The sequence below is a fragment of the Thunnus albacares genome, chromosome 6 (assembly GCF_914725855.1).
Source record: "Thunnus albacares chromosome 6, fThuAlb1.1, whole genome shotgun sequence".
Classification (NCBI taxonomy): Eukaryota; Metazoa; Chordata; class Actinopteri; order Scombriformes; family Scombridae; genus Thunnus; species Thunnus albacares.
The window spans coordinates 1,797,120-1,810,270 of NC_058111.1; the positions used below are offsets into that span (position 1 = coordinate 1,797,120).

Below are 13,151 nucleotides of genomic sequence, written 5' to 3' on the forward strand. Positions count from 1 at the left end.
CCATCAAACCATCGGTCAAGAGTCATTGCATAATTGAGCTGGCAGTAATCACTGCATGGGTGCCATCTGTGGCCAAGCCTTGGCGCAATGAGCGTGGACAGGTGGACCAGTGATGGATGTGGTGTTCCACCCTGTGTTTGGCGAGGAGGACAAGAAGGTGGGCTGCGTGAGGTCTGAGAACTCAGCAAGGAGCTGGACAAACTCATCTGCAGCGAGGAGCATGCTAGACAGTCTGATGGCCTCCGGCCTGCTGAGTGTACTGCATAGCAGCAGAAAATCACAGACAGAGTTAAACAGACGGCAGCCCTTGGTCGATGACAGCTTTGCACACTTTTGGCAATAGCACAATCAGCTTCATTAGGTCGTCACCTGGATGGTTTTCAGTTAACAGGTGTGCCTCGTCAGAAGTTAAGTGGTGGGATTTCTTCCCTTCTTCATGCATTTGAGACCATCAGTTGTGTTGTGCTGAGGTAGTGCTGGTATACAGCAAACAGCCCCATAATACACTACTGTAGTAATCCATATTATGGCAAGAGAAACAATAGTCCATCATTACTTTAAGACATGAAGGTCATTCAATCCAGAACATTTCAACAACTGAAAGTTTCTTAAAGTGCCGTTGCAAAAACGGTCAAATGCTGTGATGAAACTCTCTCATGAGGACCGGCCAGGAAAGGAAAACCAAGATTATTATCTAAATGTGCCTGCAACCTCAAGTTCCTGTTTTGCAGAGCAAGGCTTTTCGACTTTTCTGTTAAGAAACATCTCATGTCATCATTGATATAGTGTCATTATGATTCTTCCTGTTCTGCTTGTGTTCATGGTAAGTGTCAAGAGTGAATAATGCAGCCAGAAGTTCCTTTTTTTTTACACTGGTTCAATGTTGTGGAACAGCCTTCCACTACACATCCAGTTTTTGAATATAAGACGGGTTTATAGACAGGTTACTTTTTTATGGAACAGGGTCACAAATTTATAATGAAATCTGCAAATGACATTGTTACTTTAGCTGTCGCAGCCTCATGAGGCTGGTTAAGATATTGCCAAGAGTGTGCAAAGCTGTCATGAAAACAAACAATGGTTACTGTGAGGAATCTTAAATATGAAACGTATTGTATTGTTTATATATATTTTTTTATCATGATTTCATACATGTTATTTAATAGCTTTGATGTCCTCAGTTTTGTTCTACAATGTAGAAAACAGTAAAAGTAAAGAACCCTTGAATGAGTTGGTGTGTCAAAACTTTTAACTGGTGCTGTAAGCAGTTTAATTTGGAGGCCTTGTTGGAGCATCAGAGGGGCATAATGAGAAGCTAAGGGTCATTGTGTAGACAGTCCAGGTCTGAGCCCTGTGGACTTCCTGATATGATGTGGACACCGATCCTTTCTATGATATATCAATTCCCTTATTTGATCATTCCAGGATCCTCTGTTGTCTTTCAGCGAGAAACACATTTTAATTATTTATCATCATTTCCATTCAGCCACATGTGAAACTGAAACTCACTGTGTGTTGGGTACAATTTATAGTTTGATATGTGATATATTCACTTAATTTTCACTTTCCCCTAAAACATTTGGGCTAATAAATACCTTGTACAGTTTATAAGACATCAAAATCATAACCAAGGTTATTAAATAATGAATTTACATTCAGAATATCAATAAATACAGATGCAAACAAATAAAATATTTCTATATATTCTGCCAGCAGGAATGGTTCATGTCCAATTATACGCTGCGGCTCAACAGAATGCAGGTTTTTATGAATGTGCAGATGTTTGTCACAGTTTGAGGAAACGCTGCTGTGCTGGCAGTGGTGACCGTGCACCTTTATGAATATTTAGATAGTGCCTATATGTGCAGATACAAAGCTGTTAGAACCGACTGACAGCTGATCAGCTGCGTCGTCGTCCTGTTTCCTCGTTTCCTCTCTGCTCACGTCTTCAACGGGAGAGACTAAGATTCATGAGGGAAACATGGATGCAGTGAAGGGAATTAGGACGTATCCTGTCACTCGTTAGGGGAGACCGTGAAGAGATGAAGACCATTAACCCTTTAAGGATTATAAAGACCAGGAGTAGAATATCATAACATACAAATCCACCTTATTAGGCCTATTATGTGTCTGTGTAATATCTTCATATCAGTACGCCTACACATTTAAAAATTTACATTTAGGCTACATAAACTGTGTATGTCACATTATGATCATATATTATTATCTATATTATATACTGTATATATTATTATATACTATATATTATATATGTTTATAGTATTATATGATTATTGTAATCATGTTGTTATGTTTGTCAATCCTCCAATCAGTGACTGTAGCTGCAGCTAATAAAACACTGATAATAATTCTGATTGCTGTCAAAACTAGTTCAACTTTATGATGATAATAATAATAATAATAATAATAATAATAAAGAATTGAAAAGAAGATTCTTCACATACAGAACTGTGAAAAAGTTTTCAGTACTATAAATAAAGTGAGGATTCTTTAATGATGCCATGAATAGTTTTTATTCATCAATGAAAGTCATACAAAGTTCAATAAACAGCAGAAATCTAAAGTAAATCAATATTTGCTGTGAGCAGCTTTGCCTTTAAAACAGCGGCAGGTCTCCTCGATACACCTGCACACAGTGTTTCAGGTATTTACTTTAGTATCGTCAGAAAATACAAGAAAAGTAGCTTAAGGACCTTTTTTTCCAAAATAAGATTAAAGAGAAGATTCATCATCAAATATGAGCTCAGGGTGCAACTGTCTTTTAATTTATAAAAACTATTATTAAACAAATACATGAATAAATAAAATGTGCAAATAAAATGTGAAGTTCTGGCAGGTTTTCTGTTTTCAGTGTTGTCGTTGTTGTTGTCAGGATTTATTATCACAGAGATGTCGACTGAATAAATGAGAAGATTCGTCGTCACATCAGTGAAAAAATCATTTAAGGCTGCAGAGTCGGGGCCTGATCAATAATTCTGATTGTCCTGCATCACATGATCACTTTTATTATCATCAGTACCAACTCATCAACAACTTTATCAAAAAAGTTAAGAGACTCATCCTATGGGCTCATTTGTGCTCCTTAATCAATACATTTAAATAAAGTTATTGAATAATATTTCACAATTTAATAGATAGATTTTTTTTAAAATCAATAATAAATTACAGATTCAATTATTAGATTTCTAAATGAATGAATAAAACAACAGAAAAATGAATCTGATCTAAAAATAAATTAAAATTCAATACATATTTAAAAGAATAATCAATATATATAAAGAATAATCAATCAATAAATATAAATGATAATAAAACTTTAAATTAAAAAATTAATTAACAATCAATCTTTTAACAGTCCATTGAGTATATTGTTAAACTGTGGATTGTTTATTTAATTTATTGATCAAATTCCACATTTTATTATTGATTCATTACTCGATTGATTGATAGTTTAATCAATTCATAAATGGACTATTAAGCTGTACAAATGAGCCCCCACACTTTAATACTTATTGTTATTATGTTATTATATGTTATTATGTTCTTATTGTTTGTTTTAATTGTGTTTTTTTAACAGCTGTTATTTTAATAAATAAAAACATAATTAATAATTAAACAAGTTTCTTCCTGCAGCCACAAAGTTTAGTTTAAGTTTATTATCTGAAAGTTATTTTGAACTAAAGTGCGTCAGTGCTTTATGACTAAAACATGTTGAACATGTTTTTATTTTTCAGCTTTGTTCTGTTCTGTTTGACCTGAAAATAAAAGATTTGTATTGTGTGATGAAGAGTTTCTTCTTCTTCCTCCAGGATCCATGACGACCGGTTTCAAGCTGAAACTGGACTGACCTGTAAAACACACACACACACACACACACACACACACACACACACACACACACACACACACACACGCACGATATGATATGTTAGTTTTGGGCAGAATATCAGCCTGAACTCATCATAATACTAGTTTTATAATCAGTAATAGAAGAAGTACTCAGATCCTTTACTACAGTAAAAGTACATAAGTATTATAAGCTTGATGTAGTTAAAGTATTGCAGTAAAAGTACATAAGTATTATGAGCTTGATGTAGTTAAAGTATTGCAGTAAAAGTACATAAGTATTATGAGCTTGATGTAGTTAAAGTATTGCAGTAAAAGTACATAAGTATTATGAGCTTGATGTAGTTAAAGTATTGCAGTAAAAGTACATAAGTATTATGAGCTTGATGTAGTTAAAGTATTGCAGTAAAAGTACATAAGTATTATGAGCTTGATGTAGTTAAAGTATTGCAGTAAAAGTACATAAGTATTATGAGCTTGATGTAGTTAAAGTATTGCAGTAAAAGTACATAAGTATTATGAGCTTGATGTAGTTAAAGTATTGCAGTAAAAGTACATAAGTATTATGAGCTTGATGTAGTTAAAGTATTGCAGTAAAAGTACATAAGTATTATGAGCTTGATGTAGTTAAAGTATTGCAGTAAAAGTACATAAGTATTATGAGCTTGATGTAGTTAAAGTATTGCAGTAAAAGTACATAAGTATTATGAGCTTGATGTAGTTAAAGTATTGCAGTAAAAGTACATAAGTATTATGAGCTTGATGTAGTTAAAGTATTGCAGTAAAAGTACATAAGTATTATGAGCTTGATGTAGTTAAAGTATTGCAGTAAAAGTACATAAGTATTATGAGCTTGATGTAGTTAAAGTATTGCAGTAAAAGTACATAAGTATTATGAGCTTGATGTAGTTAAAGTATTGCAGTAAAAGTAGTGGTTTGGTCCCTCTGACTGATATATTATTATATATGACATCATTAGATTATTAATAGTGAAGCATCAGTGTTAGAGCAGCATGTTACTGTTGTAGCTGCTGGAGGTGGAGCTAGTTTACACTACTTTATATACAGTTAGCTAGTTTAGTCCAGTGGTTCCCAACCTAGGGGTGGGGCCCCTCCAAAGGGTCAGCAGATAAATCTGAGGGGTGGTGAGATGATTAATGGGAGAGGAAAGAAGAAAAAACAAAGTTCTGATACACAAATCTGTTTTCAGTTTCATTTAATAAGTGTGGTTCTTTTCTTGACTCATTTTTCTAGATGAGTTATATTTTTCCGATGACATGACATCACACTGTGCTGTCAACATGTTCATATGTTGCAAGATCATTATGAAAGTCCTTCTGTACAGACTGTCGCTCTGTGGTTTCATTGGCTAAATTATGAATGCATCAACTGGTTTAGTAATAAAAACACATTGATCGTGATGCAACGGCATCAAAACATTTAAATAAACTACTTCAGTTCCTCCCTGAACTCTGAGTTCACTAGAAAGAGACCCAGCGCTCATGTTATGAGGTCGTCTACCAGGAACGTGACGTTATTTTGATGAATTTGCAGCAAACGTTGAGTTGAAGTTTTTAGCAGGACGACTCTGCGCTGGTTCTGTCTGTGTTGATGAACTGATGTCCTTCAAACCAATGAGGAGGCTGCGTCTGACCCTCTTCTATAATTACATCTTTCTATCTCTAATCAATGTTATGGATGTCTGAAGTGATCCTGATCCTGGATGTCAATTATTCTCATCTAAGTCTGGAAATGTTGATTATTAAACTCCAACTCAGTTCTTTTCCATGAAGGCTGAAGACTTTTCTGTTTGCCTTTTATTAAATCTAATTTGAGGTTTTTGATTCATATCTCACACTGTGCAGTAACTTTTCTCCTGTTTTATTTCTTATTTTAACTTATTTTTATCTAACATTTAACTCTCTGCTTTTTGTAAGACGTCAAAAGACAAAAAGGTTGGAAACCACTGGTTTCATCTTTAACAATGTGTTGTATTTTAAAAGCTTGTTATATTATCCATTGTGTCAAATCTTCATCTGAAAAGTAACTAAAGCTGTCAAATAAATGTAGTGGAGTAGAAAGTACAATATTTCCCTCTGAAATGTAGAAAGTAGCATCACATGGAAATACTCAAGTAAAGTACAAGTCGTAGAGTAAATGTACTTTTTTTATTTTCCACCACAGCTTATTATTTATTATACTGTATATAATGTGTTTATATACTATAAATAAAATGTTTAGATGTTATTCCCTCAGATATTATAATGGAAAGCTAAAGAGCACATTATCAATAACTCGCTATCTTTTGAAATTTAAAAAAAAATAAATTGTCATCACATTTAATTCATGAATTCTACTTTCTCATGTATGTTAATGGGGTGGACAAAATATTAGGAACACCTTATTATCTCTCTGACAATGTCAACAAAAACTGAGGATGTATAAGTTTCATAACAGTAGAGTTGATGGCAGATCTGTTGCATTAGATTGCACAAGTGTTCCTAATAAAGTGCTCGCTGAGTGTATTTCTGACCATTTGTTATTGTCATTTATTTTCTTAGTATTTTGCTAAATCATGTTGTATTTATTAGTTAAGTATTTTTTATGGCATCAAACTGGTTTCTGTCCCCACAACATGATCAAAACCAGAACACACACCCTGAGGATGCTTATTGAAACAGGAGATTCCCTGACCGACCCTGAACCTCTCATCTTACCCCTGAAACAGACCTTTGAGGAGGTGAGGACAGGACATGTTCTGAGCTCTGTCCTCATTGAGACGTACCTTGTTGTTGCAGAATCCCTGACCCAGGATCAGTCCCAGCAGTGAGTTGAGGATGTTCGCTCCACAGAGGACGACCTGCAGCCCGCTGGCGCCCCCCAGCACGCTGAACAGAACTACATTCCACTGAACCACACCTCTGGGCTCCAGACACACTCCCGACCACAGACTGCTGTTATACAGATACCCTGCATCCCTGAGAGACAGAGACGAGCCATCAGAGTGTCGAACAGCAGGAATGTGTGTGTGTGTGTATGTGTGTGTGTGTGTTTTTCTATCCTTATTGGGGCCATCTCTGGTATAAACAGTGACCTTACTGGGACCAGTAGTCCTCATGGGGACCAAAGCTTGTTCCTAATGTGCAAAACGTCAGGCTGTACAAAATGAATGGAGTCTAACAGGGATAGCAAACGTGTGTGTGTGTGCGTGTGTGCGTGTGTGTGTGTGTGTGTGTGTGTTTGTCTCACTGGTCAGCGGTGGGTTTGAGCGGGACCCCCCAGGTGGAACCAGAGCTGGTGTTGTACAGACAGAGAGGACCCTGCACGAGACCGGTGGCACTGACCAGACAGCACATCCCAGCAGCCAGCAGACACACGCAGGAGTACGTCACCTGACACAACATCTGGATACAGAGAACATACATCTGTAACACCGGAAAAACCTGCAGCAACATCTGGATCAACAGAACAACATCTGTAACACCTGAAACACCTGACACAACATCTGTAACACCTGACACAACACCTGTAACACCTGAAATAACATCTGTAACACCTGAAATAACATCTGTAACACCTGACACAACATCTGGATACAGAGAACATACATCTGTAACACCAGAAAAACCTGCAGCAACATCTGGATCAACAGAACAACATCTGTAACACCTGAAATAACATCTGTAACACCTGACACAACATCTGGATACAGAGAACATACATCTGTAACACCAGAAAAACCTGCAGCAACATCTGGATCAATAGAACAACATCTGTAACACCTGACATAACACCTGTAACACCTGCCACAACATCTGGACATACAGCAGGCCCAAGCAGGCAGAATGTTTGCAGTTTCCAAACACAGTCAAACGACATAATTCAAATGTTGCACTTTTAATCTGAACTTTTCAAACATCTGCTCACCTCACTCCTGAAGGCGCAGCAGCCTCGTGTTTTGCTGCTCCGCACAAACGCTCGAGCTCCGAGCAGAACCTGAAAGCAGACACGACAACAAACATCAGTCAGCTCTGATACGAACACTCAGAGTTTCATCACTGCAGTTAGATTAGATTAGATTAGATTAGATTAGATTAGTAAATCTGAATTATTATCTTAATTAAACAGACGAGTCTCAGGATCCCAAAACAAAACAGACTTTATATATTTTCAGGCAGTAACAGGAATTAAACCTGATGACACACTGAGTCTGAATTTAACCTCAGAGGAGAAACACGTGACAAAACACCAAAATACACACAGCTGCCCTGAGTCACACACACACAGCACATGACACATCACACACACACACACACACACACACACACTTCTCTCTCACCAGGAGGCCGGACCCCCACAGGCCCGGGACCCAGGTGGCCTCTCTGGTCACATGACCCTCCAACAGGAAGTGGATCTTCAGCTCAGGAAACAGCAGCAGGATGTTGGAGAGAATGCAGACGGTTGCCAGGGGAACCAGAGAGACGCCGACACATCGCAGACACCTGGAGACGCACATCTGTACGCGACCAGAATGTTAATGATGATGGAAATTAATATTTTATATTTGGTCAAACAAATATCATCCGAGAGAATCACTGATTTAATATCTGCCATAAAATGAAACACGTTTCTGAGAGAAACTAATCATTTGTTTAATTTTGTCTTGTTTTGCCTTTTTTTAAAGCTGCATTAACTGATCGATCGATCAATCAATCTTTATTTGTCTAGTTATTTCATACAGATGAGATACAGATGACAAACCAACAATAAGACAAATAACAAAACAAATGTAAACAGTAAAACAATTTGAGACTAATGCACACGAGAAATACAAATTATGAAAATGTAATCAAATAAAAATAGATTTAAAAACTAAAATAATAATAAAAAAGAGTGAAATAAAAATTAGATTAAAAATAGATTAAAAAGACAAAGAAATCAAATAAAATTAATCAAATAAAATTTTACAACATGAATAGAATAAAGTAAGATGAGGGCATTTATTATTATTCTCAAAAGAAAACAATTCTGTATTTATTGTTATAATCTTGTTTTCTGTTTCTGATCGGTTCCCTGCAGGGATCAATACTGAGTCCACATGTTCAAAACTCTTCACACAGTCAACAGTTATGGATCAAACTGTGATACATTTGCAAAGTTTTCACACAGAAAGCGTTCAGTGACTACAGCCTTCACATGTCTTCAATACTTTTCAAACACAAACAAGCAACAAAACATTTGACATGTTTACATCCTCACTTCTAAAACTCTTCAGTTCATCTTCAAACACTAACATGTTTTCATACGGATCATAACCACACTGAAATACATCTTTATTCAATCAAAAAAACAGGATGAAAGCTTCCTGCTGCATTTCTATGACTCGTTTCCTGTAGATACACTGTAGTACGTTCTATAGAGAGCTACACATCTGACTGTATTTACACTATATACACATTTATACACTATCAACCATTAAAAATTACATAAACACAATAAAACAGTGATGTAATAAAGATCCTCATGTGCTGCCTGTTGTTGTGTTTTTATCTCAGTGTGTCTGATTGATACATGAGTTGTTGTGTTTGTGTGTTTGTGTGTTTGTGTGTAAAACGAGCTGCTGTTTGTTGGTAAAGTGTTAAACTGTGCAGGGAACCAATCAATAAAGGATTATTTTCATTATCTATTATTTTGTTTAATTAATCAACTGATTGTTTAGTCGATAAAATGTTGGAAAATAGTGATAAATCTCCATGGTGATGTCTTCACGTGTCTTATTTCTGACCAACAGTCCAAAACACCAAATAATGATGTAATAAAATAGAGAAAGGCTTCATGAAGGCAAATAGTCTATGAACAAAACAGATTAGTTTTGTGTTTCTGATCAATTAATCAATTTATCATCTAATAATTTCAGTTCTATTCCTGAAAAACCAAATTTTACACATTTTAAACTTTGACTTGATTAAATATTATTATTATTCACTCATCTAAATAGCAAAAAATCTGAAAAAGATGAAGTAAAACCAATAACATGATGTTAACCTCACATCCCTCCTGCAGAGTCTAATAATGTCAAGTGTCTGTGAACGAATCACTGTCACATGTTGCTCTGCAGATAGAAACACGTCTACTCACCCTGAAGAGTTGACTGCTGACAACAGACGAACGTCCAGATTGGAGTTGATCTGAGGAGGAACCTGAGACATTTATATCTGCTCCTCAGAGACACGGAGACACTCCTACAGCCGTGTGACACAGGAAGCATCCTGACATACTAAATAACATGAAACATTCTCAGAATCTCTAGTCTATTTTGCTGCATCTGCAGATTTCCAAAGTGTGTTGTGCATTTCCTTTATTTTTTTTAGTTTTCAGACAGTCTAAACATGTCTGCAGCTCCCCAGCGGTTGAAAGTAACTAAGTACATTTACTCAAGTACTGTACTTAAGAACAGTTTTGAGGTACTTGTACTTTACTTGAGTATTTCCATGTGATGCTACTTTCTACATTTCAGAGGGAAATATTGTACTTTCTACTCCACTACATTTATTTGACAGCTTTAGTTACTTTTCAGATGAAGATTTGACACAATGGATAATATAACAAGCTTTTAAAATACAACACATTGTTAAAGATGAAACCAGTGGTTTCCAACCTTTTTGTCTTTTGACGTCTTACAAAAAGCAGTGTGTAGTCGGGGTCACATTTCACATGTCTATGAGTTGTTAACAGCTCCACCAAATAGTGATTTTTCCCTCTAAACTTCTCACATGCTTTCATTTCAATAAATGTTCAAATGATCCAATATTTCAGCAAAAATCAAAGATTAGAGAAAAAGTCCAAAAACTGAAAACAGATTTCAAAGTGTTTTGCAAAAACATGAAAGGCATCAGGACAGAATGTAAAATAAACACATTATAAAAAGACATTTAAATTGACTTTAAAACAGTTAAATGTTAGATAAAAATAAGTTAAAATAAGAAATAAAACAGGAGAAAAGTTACTGCACAGTGTGAGATATGAATCAAAAACCTCAAATTAGATTTAATAAAAGGCAAACAGAAAAGTCTTCAGCCTTCATGGAAAAGAACTGAGTTGGAGTTTAATAATCAACATTTCCAGACTTAGATCAGAATAATTGACATCCAGGATCAGGATCACTTCAGACATCCATAACATTGATTAGAGATAGAAAGATGTAATTATAGAAGAGGGTCAGACGCAGCCTCCTCATTGGTTTGAAGGACATCAGTTCATCAACACAGACAGAACCAGCGCAGAGTCGTCCTGCTAAAAACTTCAAACTCAATGTTTGCTGCAAATTCATCAAAATAACATCACGTTCCTGGTAGACGACCTCATAACATGAGCGCTGGGTCTCTTTCTAGTGAATTCAGAGTTCAGGGAGGAACTGAAGTAGTTTATTTAAATGTTTTGATGCCGTTGCATCACGATCAATGTGTTTTTATTACTAAACCAGTTGATGCATTCATAATTTAGCTGATGAAACCACAGAGCGACAGTCTGTGCAGAAGGACTTTCATAATGATCTTGCAACATATGAACATGTTGACAGCACAGTGTGATGTCATTTCATCGGAAAAATATAACTCATCTAGAAAAATGAGTCAAGAAAAGAACCACACTTATTAAATGAAACTGAAAACAGATTTGTGTATCAGAACTTTGTTTTTTCTTCTTTCCTCTCCCATTAATCATCTCACCACCCCTCAGATTTATCTGCTGACCCTTTGGAGGGGCCCCACCCCTAGGTTGGGAACCACTGGACTAAACTAGCTAACTGTATATAAAGTAGTGTAAACTAGCTCCACCTCCAGCAGCTACAACAGTAACATGCTGCTCTAACACTGATGCTTCACTATTAATAATCTAATGATGTCATATATAATAATATATCAGTCAGAGGGACCAAACCACTACTTTTACTGCAATACTTTAACTACATCAAGCTCATAATACTTATGTACTTTTACTGCAATACTTTAACTACATCAAGCTCATAATACTTATGTACTTTTACTGCAATACTTTAACTACATCAAGCTCATAATACTTATGTACTTTTACTGCAATACTTTAACTACATCAAGCTCATAATACTTATGTACTTTTACTGTAGTAAAGGATCTGAGTACTTTCAGAAGGACTTTCATAATGATCTTGCAACATATGAACATGTTGACAGCACAGTGTGATGTCATGTCATCGGAAAAATATAACTCATCTAGAAAAATGAGTCAAGAAAAGAACCACACTTATTAAATGGTTTAAAGTTGCATCTGATGTCATTTTGTTCGACTTTCTGAACTATTCAGTAAAACGTCATTTTTGATTAGTTTTTCTGGATGAATGATTATAAAAAACTTGAGCTGTGTTCTTTTTATTTACAGGTGCAGAAGACACAATGTAAGAACAAATGTTTCTCCACAGCAGCTGTACGTTCATGTGGGCACAACACAATAACTAACTACAGCGTGTTATACAACATATTATGGGAAACCAACTGGAAAACTCGCTGTGCTTGGAGGTCAGAGGTCACTGAGGCAGTAAATACAGTGATCACAGAGGACAGAAACATTTGTAAATGATCTTTCAGAAGCAGCTCCGGCTGCTGAGTTTCAGGTTTTTCTCACTTCATCTTTTTCTCTATTTTTGGTTCTTCTAAGAACAGTCGTCTTATTTTAGCCCATCCGTGAATCACTGTGTTGGTATTGAGGACAGCAAAGACTCATGGGAAACTCATGTTTGATCCGTCATCCAGCGTCGACCTCTGCCTACAGGATGACGTGTTCTCTGATCTGAACTGACCTGGTTTCAAGATTCTCGTGGTCTGTTTTAACTGATTTGTGCTGAAGGTGGAACAGAAGTGGACTGAAAGCCTGAACAGGTGGACCTGGTTTTCATGGAGGCAGATGGAGATCCACTTTTTAAAGTGATCTTGGTCCAGTGGTTTGGTCTGCACCCAAAAATGGACCAAGACCTTCCATTTAAAGTGGTCTTTAAGGTAGGACTGAGCAACATATTGATATTATATAAATATCGTGATATCGTGATGTGGCTTTTCCTGGTTTTAAAGGCTCAATTACAGTAAAGTGAGACTGGTCTTTACCCATTGAGTCATTACATCCATGTTCCTGATGATTTATCAGAAATCTCATTGAGTAAATATTTTGTGAAAGCACTAATAGTCGTCCCTACAATAACATCACAATATCAATATTGAGGTATTTGGTCAAATATTTGATTTTGTCCGTATCACC

The 13,151-nt window shown here is 36.0% G+C and overlaps 1 protein-coding gene across 1 annotated transcript; it reads right to left on the bottom strand.

The window, feature by feature from the left end:
* Positions 1-48: 48 nt before the first annotated feature.
* On the bottom strand, positions 49-8,412 carry LOC122984175 (transmembrane 4 L6 family member 1-like). Its single transcript, XM_044354504.1, has 5 exons — positions 8,207-8,412; positions 7,795-7,863; positions 7,117-7,271; positions 6,585-6,845; positions 49-259 (listed from the first exon to the last, which is right to left on the bottom strand). The coding sequence occupies exons 1-5, from the start codon at positions 8,381-8,383 to the stop codon at positions 49-51; spliced, it is 873 nt and encodes a 290-aa protein (XP_044210439.1). The 5' UTR covers positions 8,384-8,412.
* Positions 8,413-13,151: the final 4,739 nt, after the last annotated feature.